This window comes from Pelmatolapia mariae, linkage group LG2 (genome assembly GCF_036321145.2).
Source record: "Pelmatolapia mariae isolate MD_Pm_ZW linkage group LG2, Pm_UMD_F_2, whole genome shotgun sequence".
NCBI classification, from domain to species: domain Eukaryota; kingdom Metazoa; phylum Chordata; class Actinopteri; order Cichliformes; family Cichlidae; genus Pelmatolapia; species Pelmatolapia mariae.
Genome location: NC_086228.1, coordinates 6,978,922 through 7,000,078, shown reverse-complemented (window position 1 = coordinate 7,000,078; position 21,157 = coordinate 6,978,922). Strand labels below are relative to the sequence as shown.

The following is a 21,157-nucleotide window of genomic DNA, read 5'->3' as shown; positions in this document are numbered from 1 at the left end:
AAATTTAAAAAAAATACAAAGGAAAGTAAATATAGTTGAAAAAAACTTTTATCAGTCTTATAAGACTGGGCTGTGTTCACTTGGACAGTGGCAAATGTATAAGAAGTATTTATGCATATATACTTCTAATGCACTTCTATATCAGTGGTACATTTCATCATGACAGAGAAAAAACAGAACCTCTGTAATTTCCATCTATAATCTGTCAAGTTTTAACCTCTTGTGTGGTTAAAATCCCACATATGATGTCATATCACAAGGTACCTATCATGTAGCTGGGCTTTTTTTATTGAGCATAACATCAGACATGTGGGTTTTTTTCATGTCATGTGTACTTATGTGGAGTGGGGGTGGGAGGTGTATTTGACAGAACACCTGTGCTTCTGAATCAGTGTTTTTAAGTGAGATTGGATAAAATAAAATGAAATAAAATAATGATACAGGGGGAAATACATGATACATGATCCACCATGCTGTTTACTGTCAAGTCAACTTATATACACAGTTATTACAAATTTACATGACATTATAAAAAACTGTCCAATGGATCCTTACTGTATTAATCAGACAATGAACCCACTAAAGTAAGCACTGGATATTTTAAACTATATATAGCACTCCCCTGCTGTACCAAGACAAAAATATCCATTGTATTAAATAAGTAGCACCCACATTAACCTTTATAAACAAAACATTTCTAGCCATGTGTTAGGAGTAATTACAGTATAAGCCCTTCAATAACACTGATTAAATGTTGCATTGTGACATGAGGTGAGCAGCCTTCTCTGCATCCCCCTCCTCACCCAACCCCTTTCCAAATTCCTCTCCTGAGGACACATTCAAAGGAAGCCGGGAGCTTTCTTCTGTAGCTCTGCATACAAAAGCCAACAGGAAAATGATCCATTAACAAACTGACGCCTGGAGCACCACCCTCCCCCTCCCCTCATCCACACCTCTACAGATGAGCCCCTGAAGACTGAAGATCTGGAAAATTCCTCACAGTGGTATCATGTTTATTTGTTTGTTGGTTCTTTAGGATTCTGTGACTGAAATCTTTAAATATTTGCAAGCAAACATAATTAAACAACAACAACGTTCCAGATTTTCTCAGTTCCACAGTAAGATAAATATGCCGCTGTGCTGCAGGGAACAAAGCTAAGGCTCAGCAGTCTCTAAGAGTGCGTGCGACATGAGGAGGGTGGTCGGTTTGCAAGCATTATACAAGAGGATAATGTCTTGTTTGTCAGAGAGAGCCCATCTCTGAATAGGTTTCTATATGTCAAAATGCCACACTGCATAGAAAGCACTGATGGAGCTGCGGAGGTGGACGGCAGGAGCAGAAGAGGGGCTTAACTTGTTCATCAGCACTCTGATTCGTGATCCTCCTTTACTACCCCACCAGTGGTTACAGTGTGGGACTGACTGATTAAATTATTTGCTATAGATTTGACCTTAACTGCAAAGTGCTGGAAGAGTATGCACATGCTAGTCTGCATTCATGCATAATCAGACAAGATTTACTGTCTGGTACTTTTAGTTCTGCATATAACCTCAAAAAGATCTAAACACAGCTGCCAGGTATTTTTATTATTTTAAAGCAGAAGAAATGATTAGAACGCAAGTAACAGCACTTAAATAAATGTATTTCAACTGCTCCACTGACTTTAGCTTAAGGCAGGGCAGGTTTAATGAATGGTGTGCTGCAGTGACAGTATGTGGTCACAGCTGGAGGGCTGTGTGTAAAACCTGCAGGAGTTGTTACATTGTCTTCTCTCTAAGACAAAGTAACAGTGGAAACCGTATGCACCCGAAAAGCTGCAGGCACTTGAGAAGAAACACACCTTTCACACACTCACTTCAATCACTTGTGTGTTTATTTTTTTCATGGCACTTTATGATAAAAACAGATCATTTTATCATTCAGTGTCACATAAACCAAGGCTACAAAAGAATATAAAAATACAAATTGGATGTTTGTGGTGTCATTTTTACTATCACATTAGACGAGGGTTGTTTGGTGTGACTGGCATCAGCATTTCTTATGGAAAAAAAGAAAAGCAAAAAAAGCATGGTTAAACTGGCTAAAAGACAAATGCATTCGGTAATATCTATCACTCCCAAGCCTGATGCTGCAATGTGCAACATATTCATTGCGTTCAGAACCCGCCGCCCCCCTCTAGAGGAGATCCAGCTTACAGCAAGTCAAGTCACAATTATAATTTTTTTTTTTAAACTTATAAGTTATAAAAGATGAACCAGTGGTAAACATGAGACAGTGATGGCTGTGGTCAGTTTAAACAAACAAAAACAACGTATTGCACCTTTGACACCTCAATGAGAAGTTGCTCTTGAATTATGAGAAAGAGAAAAATTAGCTAAAAAACAAAACAAAAAACTCTAATTCACACCAACAGCATTCAATGAAAGAATCAGAAAAAGACTGAACTAAAATATAATGAAGACAAATGGAATGCATAAAATACAACAAAACTGTACACAGAGTTAGAAAACATAAAGGCATAGTATCATGGTTTATATCACTGAAATGCATCAACAAGTCCTTTTGGTGGATGCAGGATTATATTAATCTGGGTAATGCTGTTTCAGGAAGCTTCATGTAGTGTTGTCTAACAAATATCTGTACATGTCTGTGAGCCTGACAGCTGCTCAGGACAAGGCACGGACATGAGGAGGCTGCCCAACGTGCACAACTAACACCAGAGTGAAGTGAAAAGTCGGGACATTTTAACGACAGGCAATTCAAGGTTCAAGAAATTCCAAGTAGCATATCTGAGTTTACACTTCTTCCAGAACGACATCACAGTTTTCTACAAAGCTGAGAAGACACTTTCAGTTCAGTCAAGAGCTGGAACAATTAACAGATTCACTGATGTGTACTTTAAATGTTTCCTGACTCCAGCCTGCTTTTCTTTGCCATATATATAACTGCAGATTTTCTATATTTAAGTAGAGTTTAAAAAAAAAAGTATGAATACAATTAACATCATTAATGTTTTTAAGCTGATTTCAGAAATATCACACAGTTCCTCAACCTAAAACCCAAATAGATGATTTGCAGCCCTAATTCAGTCAAAATATAGTAAAAAAAAGATCCCGAAAATTGGAGTGGGCAAAGTTACAGTATCACTATGATACCAGCTGGCACCGGGAAGACTGAAGAAATGTGGAACAATTAGAAACAACAGGCTGCAGATACTGGTGTGTCAAACAAGCGACCGTGGGCTTATTCAGCTATGTAGCAGACTATTTCATGCATTCAGTTACTGAGTTGTACACAGTATGGTCCAGTGATGAATAAGGGGAGTATTACAGCCCCCGCAGATGCTGAATTAGCATCCACTTTAAAGCATAAGCACAGAATAATGAAGAAAAGGCTGCTAGCTTCAGCCTTAAAACCTGAGCCTGTTTCTATGAACAGTTACAAAAAAAACTAACTGACCAACGGTGGATTTCTAAGCTGGCAAAAAAACTACATAATATCAAAAATGAATATTAAAAAAAAGTCATAAATAAAAGCTATGACATGTTTCAATGGCATCATATTCAAGTATAATCTTGTTAAAGTCCCTGATACTTAGTGGTTCATGTAAACATTTGAGTCATTAACACAGACACAGAACCAACAGTTCAGAAGGCAGCAGCAATTCATATGTACAACACACACCAGCGTCGTGTCTCCTTCACCACGCTGGTCCAGTCACATCAGTTTGTCTTTTAATTCTTTGAGTGGTGCTGGAGAAATTAAAACTTTAGCATGACAAAGCCTGCAGCTTTAACAGAGCCACACGTTCACCTGCATGCGTGAGGGCTCAGCCACAAGGCTCAACTTTGGAGGTGAGAGAGAAAAAAAGATGATGAGGGAGGGGGGGATAAAAATACCGCAGGCCTGATCGAGCTGCGGACTTCACCTGCTGTGCACAGAACAATGACTTCTTCGTCCCCTCTGAGGTCTTATGTGGTGAGGAATTCTCAGAGAAGCCCTTCAGCTCGTTAGATCAATGTTCAATGACATGCAGGAGACACAAGTAAAATTTCCACTGACATACACAGTCTCTTTGTGCCCTGCCACGTCAGCAACAAGCCTCCATTTCTTTCATCTCTCTGAAATGGTAGCTTAAAAACAAACAAACAAAAAAAAAAACAATATCAGCCAAATTTTCTCTATAACATGTTCAATTTTGGGGATTAGTAATTAAAAAAACAAAAAATAAAACGTCAAGCAGCAAGATATGCTTATCACAAATACTTTGTCTTCTGTGCACTTCTAAAATTGGCTCAGCTATCACAACTGAGAACAGGCACTGAATGAGGTGGGTGTTGGATCACACGGCTGCTTTCATCTCATTCACAGTGATGACAGTCTCAAAATAACACAGATTTATAAAGTCAGCTCGGAATATAGGGATAAGAATTTCACAGCGCCTCAGTATTTCATGAGGCAGAGGAGCATTTGTCATGTCAGTGTGATGACTTCCACTGGATCTGTCTTGCTTTTGGACCTCTGTTTGCGTCTGAGGCGTCTCTGTGAGAGGGACGAGGGAGCTGGGCAAGCTGAAGCTGTTGCGGTGGCGACGGAGAGAGAGAGGAGGTCTGTAAGTGGGTGTCTGGGGATTTGGAGGTCTCTATCAGCGGACTCCCGTGGGGGTTTGCGTTCCCTCTCCGTCTCCTGGCGTCACCTGTCAAAGCAGCCGGCTGTGAACGTGTGATGAGCCCCCAGGTAGCTCCCACTGTAAGCCATGCTCAGACAATGTCGCGGCTCTCCAGCAAGGGCCATCTGCACAGAAATGGGGCCCTGGAGCGGCAGCCCACGAGCCCCCGGTTGGAGACCTGAGGTTAGGCTTGGGTAGGAGGGGAACGCCCCCGCAGGAGTGATGGAGGCAGCCCCAGCTAGAAGACCCATCCTGTGACTCTGAAGAAAGTCCTGAGACATGTTTACCACAGACCCCAAAGCCTGGGACTCAGCTAGTGCCTGCAGCTGGGACAGGGATGGGGAATGCTGGGAAATGTGTGGAAAGCTATCTGGCTGAAAGAGCAGCTGTGGTGTGGAGGAGGTGGAGGAGGCTGGTCTCTGGATGGCTGACACTGGAGAGAGGTGAGAGGTCTGCGGCTGGGACTGCAGAGAGGAGGGCCGGTGAGGGGGTGTGGATTTGGCTTTATTGGCCTCCTTCACATCGTTGTCATGAGCACTAAAAGGGAAAGGCACATATTTCAGTCATTATCACACCTTCTGCAAAAATGAAATAAGTCAAGAAATGTGTGGGTTTGTGCGTCCCTTACAGCAACATCAGCTCAATGCACTGGGTGAGGTGGTCCCATGTGTACCCTGTTAGTAAATGCAAAGCAGTTGTCCAACTTGGAGAAATCTGAAGGCAAATACGAGATGCTGCCACACACGCAGCAGCAACCTGGGATGGCCTAAAACTCAGAAAGGCATGGTCTGTAAAAGAGAAAAAAGATCATCACTCTATGTTCAACACCTGTGTGACACATTAAGTAAAGTCCAGTTCACTACCGTCTTTTAAACTCACCCTGCAATGAAACCTCCAGGAAGTAGTGTGTGTATTTCTCCATGAAAGCCTTGGTCTTGGAGAGGGAGGACAGTGGCCAGCCATTGTAGAGGTCGCCCTCCTGCACTGAGGCATGGAGGTAGTAGTCAATAAAGTGGGCGGGTGTGGGCATACACAGATTCCAGCCAAAGGTCTCGAGCAGCAGGAGCTCCATTTTGATCAGATCCTTCTTGTTGAGAACTATGTTTAGGCTGCACATGAACCCCAGAGAGTTCAGCTGCTCCAGTTTGGGGACCCGGTCCTCCTTCTCCTCAAATTTGCCTGCAAAGAAGCAAAGATGTAGTGAGGGTGGCTATAAAACTTTAGTTACACCTTCAGACTTAAAAATAGAAACATCCAATATTTATTTAACTTATGTAACAGTTTTCATATGTATTCAAGGAGGCAACTTCTGTATTGCACTTAGCTTGCAAGTTCTTAAAAATATAAAGCATTACACCAATGTAGAAGGCTTTTAGCTATGGTTTTTGTGTTATGGGTAAAGATTTTGAACAAAAAAAGTCTTTACTATCTTTAAAAATATAAAATACATTTTGTAGGCTTTAATGGATTTATAAAATATGAACCAACTCATTTAAACGGTCATTAGCTGCACCTCTTGTGGTGACAAAAAATGCAATTCATAACTCACATCATCTCATGTACTGACAGAAAAGTAAGTAAGAATGGAAAATGTGAACCAGAATGAGTTGCATCTGGAAAAGGGTGATGATGATCTTTGCACAAGAAAGAATTAATTGTTTTCCCTCTTTTTAACAAGATTACCATCATGTGCAGCAGGTTTACAGTTAGCTCTAAAGCAGTTTATTACCTACTAAGAATTTGCAATTAAGTTGGCTACTCCCGAACATCTGGCCATAGAGCAAAGTAATTACACTAATAAGCCCAGGGAGGCTTACAGTGGACCATAAAAGGACTTTCTATGAAAAACACGGTCAGCTCAATCCCCAGTACTTTTGTCCCTTTGTCTCACTCCAGATCCTCAAAGACATTAGAGAATCGTCATTTTTGGTGAGCCCCCCTCCCTGTCCTAAGACTTCCTGCTTTCCATAGCAACAGCCCTGAGGCCTCTGGGGTCCATGTGACCAATGAAGTGGGGTGTTTCTGCCTTTAATCCAAGGGTCCAACAGGCCTCTTCTCAAACATTAAGAATGAGGGCGAGGAGGGGTCGGGTTACACTGATACAGACTCCCTTTAAAGCCTGCAACGAACTGCATGCAGCTTTTACTACTAACTTGCAATGGAAGTTGCTGGCTCTCAAAGTCAGAGCTCAATTTTTTTTTAATACTGTTTCTAATTATTGGGAAGAAACCTTGGACATTTAGCTGTGCAATAAGACATTTTAAATTTAAACAAATGGGTTACAGGATGAAACATAAGTCCTCCTGTGGACATACAAAAGTGGATCCTAGCAGATAAATTACACCAAAAATATAGTCAATGATTACAACATAATACTCTGCAACAAATGTTTTCATACTGCTTAGACTTGCTAAATAGGAACTGAGTTAATACAGTTTAGTCTAATTGAGAAGCATTCAACAAATAAATAAATAAATACATAAACACATAAATAAATCAGTACTGTATTATAGACAAAGAAAGAGAGAAAAGGTTTCTAAACTAGATTAAATATTTCTTTGGCCCTGGCAACACGACTGCATGTGATCGTGTTGCCAGGGATAATTTGCGAAAAAATACAGTTAACCCAATAGCTTAACAATAAGCCAATATTGATCTGATTAATGAATTAATTTTTTAATTTTGAGGACCACCAGACTTGTCACGTTTATTAAAGCATATTTATATCTAAATGTCCGATTTGCTCTCTCTAGCTGTCTTTGTAAGGGTAGAATTTACATAATATAACACTGAGAATAAAAATTTATTTGCAGACATTTAAATAATCAAAAATACATATTTTTCCTGCCTGGAGACGAAATGTCACCCCATTATATCACACTGGTAGGATTAAAATGTTACACTTCAGCTTGGCGAAAATATGCATTAATCCGGAAACAACGAAAACTCTCTGCAGGGGTAAATCTTCTAATCTAAGATAAGGCCAACGAAACACTGAAAACAGGAGCTTTACTGACCTTTCCCAGCTACAGTTATAAGCAAACGCAACAATTACCTGATACTGTCATTGTCTTCAACAGACCTCATTTTCATATTTGAGCCCACGCCTAGTAGAGCGTCTTGAGTGTCTTCCTACAAGTGTAAATTTTATCACCTATGCTGCAAACCACCATTAAGCAGGGGAAGGAAGAGAGAGGGAATGGGACTGGCAGGCCAACATGCAGGGATGTGGGGGTGAGACAGTAATTAGTAGAGAAGCAGTAATCGTGTCTATCAGGCAGAACAGGAAGCACAAAGAAACAGTGCTGTTTTACAACCACTCGGATTCAGTCCATGACTCAGTCCCATTCTCTCACCCTCATATCCTCTGGATCAGGTCCCCGTCTGCTCCTAGACTGCTATGTCCACACAGACACTGCCATAAAAAGGCATCACTGCCCCCTATCTCCACATAACCCCAGTCTCTTTGATCCTAAGAGACACAAGTCAAGCTCCTTATTGTGTTCTGTGCTTATTCCTCTGGTTTACAACAATGAGTGACCAAAAATAATCTTCAGTCAAACCTGCCAAACCATAACAAGAGTTTAAACCAGAAACAGGTTTAAGTTAATATCATGGACATTACAGTGTGTCATTTCAATAAGTGAACACATCATCAAAAAACATAGGACGGTGAATAAATTCACTTTATTCACCCACCCACTCCTCTCCTGCAGTCTGACAGCATCTGAATATAGCAGCTTAATGTCTGAAAGGCCATCCTCGTGTCATTTACACTTCATATTCAACAAGTCTGAACTACATGCAATCACACTAATCAAGATTAGCACATTTCATGCTTCTCTGCGTGCCTCAGCTCACTAGAGAATAACCCTAAACAGCCATAACATATACATAATAAGAGTGTCTCTCACCAACTCGGTTTCTGATTTGCAATAAGATTAAGACATTCTTGTATGATGCATTGCTGCCATTCCCAGTACACGAGAGCATGCTTCAAGAGGCTGTGTGAGGAAGGGTTCGACTGTCTAAGCTAAACACATACTGTGATACTGTGCTTAGTGGCGATGACAGAGTCCTCCTCTTGAACAAAAAAGTTTAATTATACTTCACTAGATTTGACACACACTTGCAGCAGCAAGTCTTTTTCATGTGTGGCGAATATAGTGTAACATAGCTCTCTCTCCATCACAGACATGGGTGGGTCTGAGGAACCTTGTTCTGAATGACAGAAAGCCTGCACCATAACAGACAGATGAGATCAGAAAGCCTACAACTAAGAGTACAAGTAGTTCCTGGTTCTATTTTTTCTGAAGCACAATAAATCAGACCAGTTACCATTTGGAAATGTTATCTAAAAGAGCACTAAAATGTAACTATACATTATCCAGCCATCCATTCATAGCTTTTTCTGATTAACTATCTTTAATTAAGTTAAATAGTGAAAAATAGCCAATGGGTTCCTCAAAATTGAAAGATGATGTTCCCAAATTTCACATTTTTATCCAAAGAGCAATCAAAAATGAAAACATATATAATTTCCTCTAACAGAAGGCTTAAGTCATTTTCACACATACAGTGTAGCCAGGAACTATTTTTGAGATTACCAGGTGGAGCGGTGGTGGATTGGACATTAAACAAACTTCATGTTTCCAGCAGAAACTCTGTGACATCAGAATATCATTTCTAAGATTTCTAGGATCATAGCTTTTTTTCCTCATACAACAGCACCTAAAATCTAACACTGCTTTCCAGGAGCCAATGGACAAGATGAACTACAGTAAGAAAATTACTTTAGACTAATTTGAGACATTTTTCTTCAAATACTATTAAAATCGTTGATTACTTACCTAAACTGTTGTTATATAAAATTGTTGTTAAATGATAAATATCCAGAGCTAAATAGCATTATAGAGTCATTTCCATCTGTTTTAAAAAAAAAAATTTAAAACAAAACCAACTGTGCAAAACAGTATATAGCACTACACTGTTAAATCCACAAGCGTACACATACCAGTACTAATGATACATACAATCATACAAGTACTAATCACAGTGTTTGGCTTTGTAAATTGTAACATACCTACTCACTGCTATTTTATTGGGATAACAGTGTGCCGTTTCACTGTTGCCAGTATGAAAAAGATGATGCATTCCTCTCCTGTGAGTTCAGCTCACCTGGAATGCAGACAGCTACATGATTGTATCTCAAGTCAGTAAGGAGTATAGAGTGACACTCCAAAGGTTTTATTTAAAAGCTTTCCTTTTCATCTAAACCATCTACTTCTCCATACAGAGCAACTGCAAGACACCGATTATTTCTCACAGAACCCACTGGTGATAATAATGATGAGAAAATGTAGAGCAAGTTGTTGAAAATATTCAGACTTAATGATGTGTGTCACAGGTTAAGGGTTAGGAAGAGGTAAGACCAGGATGCAAGGCTTCCTCCCAGGTGTGTCATTTAGGGAAGAAATGGGAGTTGGGGGTGGAGATGGAAAGCAGTTTAGAGTGATAGGGGCTGTTAGAAAACCTGATAGTTGTACTCTCACATACACAGGACTCATTTTCTGTTTCACTCCATTTTGCTGACAATGTGCAACTCTACCAGTTTTCAATCAGCCTTCAAACTTTCTTCACCTGGTAGTTCTCCACCACATCTAAAACCATTAAAGCGTCTTTCCAGATTTCTTGGTGAAAATATAAATATATATTTGACAAAGGACACATTAAACCAGAATCCCTGAATGACAAAAAAAGACTTTATACACAACAAAGCTTCAAATAAATCGACCAACAGCCCTGTGGTACATGTGAATGACTTCCCAAACAGGATTTGTTACTGCTATCAATTAATGCTGATAATCTCACATAAATAAGGCTCACCCTGCTTTCTCTCTTCAACTTGACAGCCATGAAGGAATTTCCCCTGCTCTTTAAACACAATGTATTTGTCGGTTCATCTTTCATTGGCAGGGAAAAATTGGTCACAGCTCCATCACAGAACCTCTGTGTTGACACCCCAGGTTCTGCCAGCTCTTACAATGTAGGCCTGGGCCGACCCTTGACCCCTGATGCTGAATGGTTGGGTGAGCGGGGAGAAACTGAGAAGACTCAGTCCTGCATGTATATATATATATGTGTGTGTGTGTGTGTGTGTGTGTGTGTGTGTGTGTGTGTGTGTGTGTGTGTGTGTGTGTGTGTGTGTGTGTGTGTGTGTGAGTGAGATTGTGTGGGGGGGATTCAGAGACTGACTGTGTGAAATGCCATGCAGTATGTGTGGTGACACAGGGAGTTCGTGGGGAAACAGAGTTTCAGGCATTGCACAACAAAACACAAAATTCGACTAAATATTGACATTTGCCTGCAGTTGTGGGTTATAATTACAAAAAAGATCTCAAACAAAAAGATGAACTGCCACATCTGTTTATGGATATTTTTAATAACATTTTCAAGCAAACTTGTGGATCCCACACTTCTTTATTGTGAACACATGTCAACCGTTCAATCAGAATCACAGATTTGGACAGAGAGGGAAGTGAGTCCCCTATTAATCAACATTTTAGGGTACCCCACCGAGTGGTTCAGTTGTAACATGTCCCATTTTGCAGGCTACCACCTCTCCCTCCCTTTCTACCCTGTTTAACATCAGCAGTCAACCTGCCTTTGAAGTACCGCTCCACTCATTTCCCAACCCCCTCAGGGATGTGGGAGTGCTTTTTACTGGCTATCCTGTCCCAGGACTGGCTCTCTCTGCCCGACCCTGACAAGGTGAGAGAACGAGGAGGAAACAGAGCCAGCAGCAGCAGAAGGTAAAGGGACATTACCAGAACAAGCCAGTTTTATGTCTGTGTGTTGGTGGTAGTAGTGGCGCCCTTTTAATGGCAAACTCTGAAATGGATCAGACATGAATGTGGATTTTAATTAGGTGACCACAAGAAAGGACTCAGTGGGTTTATCACAAGGTTGCCACAGCAACCATGTCCTCTTTTAGTGACATTAGCTTACGGCAAATCTCTACCATACACACACAACAGCCTGCACACACAACAACCTCCACCCCTTGGAGTGTGCTCCCCTCCCCCTCTATGGGAAGGGTCTGGCTGGCTGGCTGGCTGGCCTGCTTGCATTGACTGGCTTTTGTTTGAGGCCTGACTCGGAGAGCATATGGCAGGTGCCCCTCGGCACACAGTTCCTCCCCACCCCCGGGCTCCGACGCCTATGTAAGTGCATGATGTAGTCTCTTTAGTTGTGTCGTTTCACAGGATGCTCTTTTCTTGTAGAATCAGAATCAGAAGACTTTATTTATCCCCAAGGGGCAATTAACAAACAACAGAGCAGCATAACGTTGAAGATAAGGACAATAAGAACAGGCAATAAGAGTTGTAGGGCTATGGAACAAAATATATGAAAACCACCTTCAGCGAGAGCTTGTAACTGAGATTCACTCAGAAGCGTTCACCTGTCCTGATCAGAAAAAAAATGTCAACAAGACTGATGTATCACTGCAGGACTTCAACACAACAGATACTTAATTCTGAGGGAATATATTGGCTTTCGTCTCAAAATAAAAATCAGCAGTCAATAAACCTCATTTCCACTTACTCGGTTTATAAAAAACTGACCATAACCTTACTACCACAAATAAAGAGGAGCTCATCCTTGCGCAAACACAAGCACTCACAAGTTCCCACAAAAAACACAGATATAATGGAGAAACAGGATTAGGCAGTGACTGCTGAGAAGTATAAAAGAGGTACTGATTAATTAACAGAGTTTGAAAGCCAGGAGAGTTTAAAGAAAGACAATGTATGTGCCTGTCAAAGCCAGTCAGTGAGACCTGGGGAGGTTGTTCAATAACTAGGCCAGATTCCAAGGCACAGATGAAAACCCGAGACAACTTTGATTGAAATGCACTTTCAAGCCCTCATCAATCATGACAGAGACTCCCTCAAGTCCTGGAGGAGTGAGAACAGAGAGGAGAGCAAGAGAAAGCCTTGGTATCTGAAAGCCACAATCAAAAGATTTTTTTTTAATTGATTAATTATTAGTGATTAGAAGGATAACCTCTTTCCAGGCTGAGTTGATAATAATTATATCACTAAATTAACAAACTCACAAAGCTATTCTTGGATTCTCAGGAGATTGATTTAAAAAAAAAAAAAAAAAAAAACCTCTTTCAAGTCTTATATTCAAATTTATCACACCACAGAGACTTCTGATTGCAAAAGCGGCATGTATGCGACTCCATACCCACGCGCTCACACACTAACTGAGCCCTCCCAAGTGAACAGGCCCCGTTCCAGACTCTTACTCTGACAGCATCATTAGTCTAATTACCCATGATGCCAAGGGCTACATTAACGTACAGAAATCCTCACAGTCTGTTAATCACCAGACAGGCATACAGACACTAATAACTACCACACAACCTACACCCTGCATCTCCACTAGGGGGGAGGGGGGAGGTTGATTAACACACCTGCTTTACACAAAACACAAAGAAACATTTTTTGACTTCAGAGCAGAAAAGCAAATTGTTACTAATCAAACTAAACCACTACTTCACTCACTTCTACAGAAACAAAGACAACTTGAAAATCGATGCAACTACAACCAAAGCATTCACATCTGTGCACACTGATGCATTTTTAATAAGTTTGGAAGAACAAAGGAGTTCTGTGACAAAGATGGAAAACATCAGTCTATTAGCAGGCTCAAATCACAGCTGGATTTGGTCTTTGTAAGTGTTTGCTGACAATAAGAAAGCACACAATATCTCCATATTTTCTCTGCTGATCACAGCAGAAAATTGCCATTAGAGAGTGAACAACTAATGGTAGTAAATTAGATTTGTATTGGGATGTTGGGTAAGCTGGAATTTGCAATCAATTAAATGAGGTGTTTTTTTGGGTTTTTTTAAACAAAATGTTTTGCAGCTTTAATTAGAGGACATTTTAACCTCAGAAAGTGCAACACTAGTTCATCTCAGGCTCAAACTGAAGTAGCCACTCAGATCATATTACAACAAGGATCAAAGACAGAGATAAAGTTCTGCAGGCATGAGCATAATCCCAACGGTTTCTCAAAAACAATGGAACCATCATGCTGTCACATTGGAAATCTGGTTTTATCTTAAACCAACACAGTGAACAGTAAACTGTCAATACGGTTCAGTTAGAAGGTGGAGCTGGAAGGGGAAAAAGCATCTCTAGAGTGTAACTCAAAATAGCTTAGTTGCAGGAAGTGTTTCACCTTGTGCCATCTGTGCACAAACCACAGTCAAAGCATTTCTTTTAGCACAACAGACTCACAGTGCAACCATTGTGTAGTTACAAGATGAAATATAACACTTTTTAAGATGAAAACGTAAACCTTAACCTCAGTAAAGGTTCCTGTCAGATTAAAGCTTAAGAAAATCATCTAGAACATCAGTTAAAACTTTCATCTAAAAAAGAGTTTTAAGAAAGAAAATCAACTTCATGCTTCTTAACATGTTCATATGGTCCTTTTTATGTTAGAAGACACAAGCCAAAAAGCACCACGACCAAGCGTTTTTTACATTTACTGTTTGGATCTGTGTTTTTTGATACTCAAAAAACACAGATCCAAACAGCCATGGCTTCATAAATAAACTAATTCCAATCAACTTGAAGAGTGGGGCTAACTTGTGAAAGACAGAGAAACCTTGTTCTGCAACACTAACAGCAGCCCATTTATTACCTGTGTGATAACATGTTCAGCTATCAAGAGGTGTGAAATTACCTCTAATCCATTTAAAAGCATGATAGGATTATTTTGAGATTACTTGTAGGGATTTTATCAAGGAAAATATTTTTTTAAATGCTTGGAATATAGAAAAAGCATGGGGCAAGTTTTGAGAAAATAAAAAGCTGATTCTGAACTTACTAGCTAGCAGCAGACAGGACAGAGCAATGACGTAGAGCTGCCTGACAGCCACGTCATAGTGGTCCATGAACAAGTCCAGCAGGTAGACTGCCAAGTGACGTGCTGTAGGACATAGCTGGTAGCGATTACTCAGGATGGCCAACAAGTCTGCAAAGTACCGTCGCATGCCAATCTGGGGAGAATGGGCCCGGTAGGCCGGCAACTTCAGCTCCTGAAGAGAGAAAAGATAACAGGGATGTTAACGACGGGGTGTAAGAGGAACAGGGTGGGCAGGAAGCAGTGATGAAAAAGCGTGGGGGTTGAAAAGAATATGCATAATAATGGTGAGCCATGCTGACTAGATTCACTACTGTCAGGAGAGTGGTGGGTATGATACTCATATTAAGAAAGGAAATTATTTTTATACCAAAAACTCTTGATTATGATTCAACCCTGGATCAGTTTCGTTTAATTCACCATTGCAGCAGAGAACTGGAGCTAATCTGGGTCATTGCAGGGGTCTCTGAACAAAGGGGTGAGGGTTTGTGTGTGATGAGTTGTGTATGTGGTATGGGGAGGGAAGGGGAGGGCCTCCAGTGGAGGTTGAGTGGTAGAAAGGATTAGGTTTCACCCCTAGCCCATCTCCTATTCATGTTCAATTAGCTGCATGTGTTTCAAAGTGGAATGAAGACACTTGGGGGCATTTGCATTGAATCAGCATTGGGTATCTTCCCAATCAGCTACAGAAAACTGGAGAGAGACCAAGTTTCTAGTTTCAAAATCTGCCTCAGAGTAAGAAATAGGAGACATTTGGAACTGCACGTACACAGAACAGCTATTCCCCCTGAATTCATGATACTAATACTTGAATATGTTTTTATGTTTTTTTGGATGCATAAAAACAAGGGCTTTGGGATTTGATAAGAGATCAAGGATTGGCAGATTAATCTCTTTAGCGCCAGCAAGGAGTCCTTAAAATAAAGGAAAAATATCCACATTATGTCGGGACTGCTGTTCAAGAATATCCCATAGCTTAGGTTGGATCAAATCGTCCAATCTGACTAGTAATCAGTTGTTATATATCCACAAACCGCTGCCTTCCATTCTTGTTTATCATTCTTCCATTAAAATAAATCACAAATTGGAGGGCAGCAGCTAAAAAACCTGGCAGATCAGCCAATACTAGTATCAACCGTTTCTCTGAAATGCACTGATGGAAATGTGTACTATTATAGCCGACACGCTGCACAAAAATTATTTGCTGTGAATGCAAAACTAAAAAAAAAAAAAAAGTCTTCAGACTGGCACTTCAGTGGAATTCAAAAATAAGCAGTACCCCCTACCAAATCAACATAGCAACACCAACCCCCGGTGCCATGACCTATCATATCAGCCAGTCCTCCCCAAACTCTGCTCCATCTGTCTGTCTCGGGGTACAAGGGCAGCAGGAGAATGGGGGTGGATGTGAAAAGAGGGGAGTGCTGCTGGAGTCTGCAGGGCTCTGGGGGGGTCTGCGAGGAGTGCAGAGGAGCCTTTGTGGGGGATCCGCACCATAATTAAGGATTCCACAGCTGCCTACTGATTTGCATGTCTGATAATTTGCCACATGCTACACACCACCGCTATCTCCCACATCAGGGCATTATCGCTGCAGCACACATCATTAAGGCTGGATGAGACTGTGGGGGTAAAGGCGCCATGCAGGAAATGTGAAGACCGTGTGAGGGCCTTTTTACGCACTGTTCTGACACTGACTCACCAATCTTTTCCATTACAGGTTTATGGAAATTTACTGTTTCTGAAGACATAAAACAACCAAGCAACTGACAATTATTTTATTTTGGGGGAAAAAAAGATTTACTCTAGATTTTAAATGAGTTGTTCTGTTTAGAGAAATGTCAGTTTTCAAGTCATCTAAAAGCAGCATTCTTTTTTCATCTGGCATGGTTAATGATCCATAAGTTAAACAGTCATTTCAACATAAAAATAGTTTAGTCTTGAGAACAAAATCTGAAATCTTGAGGTCTGTTCAAATTCAAATGAAAGTCTTATGGTCATTTATTACATGTAATCGGAGGATAACAGTATACCCATGCTTCAATTTGCATTATCTGGTTTAATCCTCTTTATTGTACTATTATTACTTAACTTGATTCTTATCTTTTTTTACTACTTAAAACCCAATGTGATTTTCTATGATCTATTGGCTTTCCTATACATCTTTTATTCCCAATACGGCCTAGGTAAAGGAATGATTGTCAAGAAATTCCCAATTTTCTTTGAAACAACTGTAGTGTGTTTCTACATGAAGACATCTAGTGGTATCTGCGACCTTGTGTAGATGACCAAGACTCCTGTGAATTTGGGTAAAAGACTAAAGTCCATGGCAAGAAAAAAAATGTATAAAAAAGCACTACAACCGTCCACAAATCAGTCGCCTGATCAAAATAATTTAGAAACTGAGAAAAACCTGATTTGAAACTGTCTAACTCACTGTAGTACAACGCAGGCAGGTTTGCACAGCATCCACCAGGTATTTATGTATTGTAACTTTACATCATTTAGTGCTGCATATCATACTGTGGTGAAAACAGTTGCTTTAGATTTGACTAGAAACACTTGAGACGGACAGCATGTCTCTCATTGTCACAGATGAGAAAAGAGTGGGCGTGCTGTTTTGTTTCCAGCTCTGCATAGAGACTTTCAGTGTAATTGACAGCTCGCTCTGAGTCAGACACTGTCCAGCATGCGTAAACTGATTCAAATGCTATGTAAGCGTGTGACTCATTACATGCAGCTCACAACCACCCGATGCGCTACACTCCTCATTCTACACACATTCTTGCGATTTGTGGCACATTTAAGATACCTGATCTTCTAAACCTGAGCTCCATCACTATGAAGATGAAAATGCCAGCAAAGTGACAGATGTCTCCATTAAAGTGACACATGGGGAAGAAATATGATCACGCTCTGAGGTTAATTAAGATGTTCTCAATTAATGAGCCTTAAATCCTCCATGTAATCTAATTTAGACTATGTTTAAATAGACAGCAGGACCGGGTAATTATATTTTCCTCGCAACATTACATCTTGTTGTGGAATATCAATACAGCTCAGGGTCTGATCCAAATGCGTGCCACAACTGCTCAAAAAAAAAAATTACTTTTAACATTTTCTTCTGAAAATCAATAGTAATCACTTGGTCTTTAGAACAAGGCAAAAGGTGCAATTAAAAAACTAAAACTAAACAGTTATAAACCCTTTGAGTAACAAATTTCGGCAAAGCTGCAGTTGAGAGTTTAACATCAGTGTTTGTTGACTCACTGTTAATCACTTTAATTCACGGATTTGATTAGGCAGAAGTAAAACTGTCAATGTTTGCTGGCGTTTTTCTAGACTTCCTCTGAGCTGGTGATAAAGATAAGCACTGCACTGCAAAAGTGTAGCAAATTTTTTATTTATTTTTTTTAATTCACAGACACGGTTGATTTTGGCCTCACTGTTTGAAAATGTCAGCTGCAAAAGCCTAGTGCTGTGAGGAGAGGAGGGGGGTTACTGTTTTTAAAGGTGAACTTAAGTTATCCTAAGCTCAAGCAGTCAGAAGAAGGTCGGCAAAATAAAACTTCCTGTTAAAACAGAGCTTAGTTCAGACAAACTCACCTTAATGCGGAGGGACTGATGGATATCTGCAGCTAACTGATCCTTCCACCATTCCAGCTCCCTCTCCATCTTTCCAAGTTTTACCTGCTGAAAGCAAAATCAGACAAAGTTCAGGTACTTGAAGAAAGAAGCAAGGCCAAGCCAGTATAACCACCACACTGAAAGTGTTGAGACTATTTTTACCACATGAGAGGAAAGAAGGTGAAGCTGAATTTAAGTCTTTCTACAACTGTTCTCTTTAATTTAAAATGTAGGATTAGTAAGCTAGCTGTTTTGTTCTTGTTGACAGTAAAAAAAATAAATAAATAAATACCCTTTCGAGGAATGCGTTTTTGATAAAGTTTTTAAACACCTTTATCTCGCTGCACAGGTCTATTTCTCCGCATAGGCCATTTTCTGTGTTCGGAAACCTAATGGCTCGGTTAAATGCCCCCTTCGACCATGCTGTAGGTCAGTCTCATCAAAGCAGCCTTCCATAAAATCTCATTTTTTAACGTGGTTGTTCGTCGCGACGGCAAATCACCAACCAGTCCTACATTTCAGTTATGACTGAGGCGATTCTGCACCACGAGACTGCGGCCAAACAGACGGGCTTTAAGTTAACTGTGCCCACCAGGCTCAGAAATACTGAGCTTGTTTAAAAAACACAACGATACCACAAAGCCGAACAACTCATCACAAACTCAGCTTATTTTTCCGGCAATCAGCAACAAAGAAAACTTTTTCTTTCTTTTTTTAGTCTTGGTAGTTATCGCCTGTTTCACTCACCGCTCCGTCGGGAATGCCCCCCAGACCCCTTTGTCTCAGTCCGACATCCTGAACGACAGAACTCCTCTACGGCTCAACTTTGAGTAAGACCTCTTTTTGTCGGCGAAAAAACAAAGTTAATAACACAAAACAGAGTAGGTGCCACCGTTAAATCCCACCGACAGGCCTTCGGGTTCCCCGTTTCCCCCAAACTGTTCACACTTTTCCGAGAGAAACCGCTGAGCCGTTTTCTCTCCGGTGGCTTCGCTGTTAACAAAGTAGCCTCTTCGGCTCAGCCAGCTGCTACTGTTGGTCTACAGAGCTCGTGCGCTAGACGTGAGGTTCCTCCCCCAGCCTGGGAATTGTAGTCTTTAAAGGTCACCGCTAGAACTACAAACGGCCACAGTTCAGCAAAGGATCTCATTTCATTTATTTAATATACAAAATGTTAACGAATGCATATTATATTATATTATATTATATTATATTATATTATATTATATTATATTATATTATATTATATTATATTATATTATATTATATTATATTATATTAAACATTTACCTATCTTTTAAGACAGAAATCCCAGACAGCATTCCCTTTGAGCAAGAATTCCAGTGATTTTGGAAGTGCTGTTATTGAAGTTGTCTATTTAAATGCTATCAAGTGCTATCAAGTGTGAGAGCTAACTGTACAGTGCAGTGAAAAAGTATCTGACCCCTCTTTCTTTCTTTCTTTCTTTCTTTCTTTCTTTCTTTCTTTCTTAATGACCTGAAACATGTAAATATGACAAATATGAAACAATAAGAAATACAGAAATTTGCAAATAATTGTCACAGCACTGTATCCCTGACTCTAAGCTTTTCCCCTGTACCAGTACCAATAAAACACAACAATACACACAGGCTTCAACAGCCTTTATAAACTGTTTATCTGGCACAAGATTTATGCTAATAATTATCTTAAACTTCAAGATAAAAAGAGCTTGTGTGTGCTTCTTAAAAACATTGGTTGAATGCTTTGGGCTAAATGATCCCCAAGTAAATGCTGGAACCCGGGGAACCACAAAAGCAGTGAAGCAGATACTTTGCTTTCAGTATGGTATCTGTTTGAATTAGTTTAGGGGAAGGAATAGGATAGGGTCTAGCTGAGGAATTGCTTCAGTATATTTGTTTGATAATGACAACAGCCGTTTAAAGGAAGTTAGATATCACACTGACATTCATTAAGTGCAAACCTGTGTGAGTCCATTTTGCTAAAAATCACTCTTGGCTGACTTTGGGGGATTTAAACTCAGCATCTCTGCATGGGAACATGAGGCTCTATAGTGGTGCATTGGGTTACCTACTGAGCCACTGACAGAGATGAGAGTAAAGCATCATATTTTCACATTTTTGTTGAAGGAAAGTGTTTGATTCAAATATAACACTTTTTAGAAGTGATTCGGTTATTTTTAGCTAGAGCCATCTAAGTAGGAGAATATATAGCATGCTTTAATGCTCCAAACAAAAAGGAAGATTTCACAAACATAAGAACAGGGGAGCTGAGCCTGTATATAAATAAAATGCTGCTTTCTTCCTGTTTACTTAAGAAAGCTGTTATCTGAGTGTTTGTAGCAGAAGCTGTGCCTGCATGAAGCGTACTGCAACAGATTTGACTCCAAATAGCTATTAACACTTTACATTAAGATTGGGTAAATTGTTTAAATTAGCTCTACACTGACTAACTATTCTAAAATGAAGTTTTCAGGTTTGCCATTGATGCATTCGTACTTTTACATAACCACAAGTTTAAATGCAGAATTGCATTTCTTCCCTGAAGTATCATGGGTTATGGTTACTTTAGTTAAGTAACACATTAGATCAAGTGTGATTAATTGCTTCCATGTATGATGTGAATACCCACAGATGACGTTGAGACATTTGAGTATAAAACCCCAGTTAAAAATCCCCCTGTGGTCCATGAAATGGTGATGAATGGCCTCTAAAAATAAAGAAACACAGGAGGTGCAGCATGTTCTTCTGTTTCTCCAATCCTTGGTCTCCTTAATGTAGTCTGTCATTGTCCTGTATTTAGTAACACTTTACAGTATGGCCCACGACTAATTAAATGGAATTGCAGTGGAATGTAGTTTATTTGAAATTACAATGTAATTATATTTACCTACAAATACTTGAAGTGAGGTACAC

The 21,157-nt window shown here is 40.0% G+C and overlaps 1 protein-coding gene across 2 annotated transcripts; it reads right to left on the bottom strand.

Moving 5' to 3' along the window:
* Positions 1-1,881: 1,881 nt before the first annotated feature.
* Positions 1,882-19,246, bottom strand: ccnjl (cyclin J-like). Of its 2 annotated transcripts, none has more exons than XM_063484622.1 (6): positions 18,990-19,246; positions 18,222-18,308; positions 14,580-14,790; positions 5,550-5,849; positions 5,299-5,458; positions 1,882-5,207 (listed from the first exon to the last, which is right to left on the bottom strand). In XM_063484622.1, the coding sequence occupies exons 2-6, from the start codon at positions 18,288-18,290 to the stop codon at positions 4,694-4,696; spliced, it is 1,254 nt and encodes a 417-aa protein (XP_063340692.1). In that variant the 5' UTR covers positions 18,291-18,308; positions 18,990-19,246; the 3' UTR covers positions 1,882-4,693. The 2 variants fall into 2 exon arrangements, with proteins under 2 accessions (XP_063340692.1, XP_063340693.1); XM_063484623.1 differs by having other exon boundaries at positions 18,222-18,305.
* Between the last annotated feature and the right edge of the window lie 1,911 nt (positions 19,247-21,157).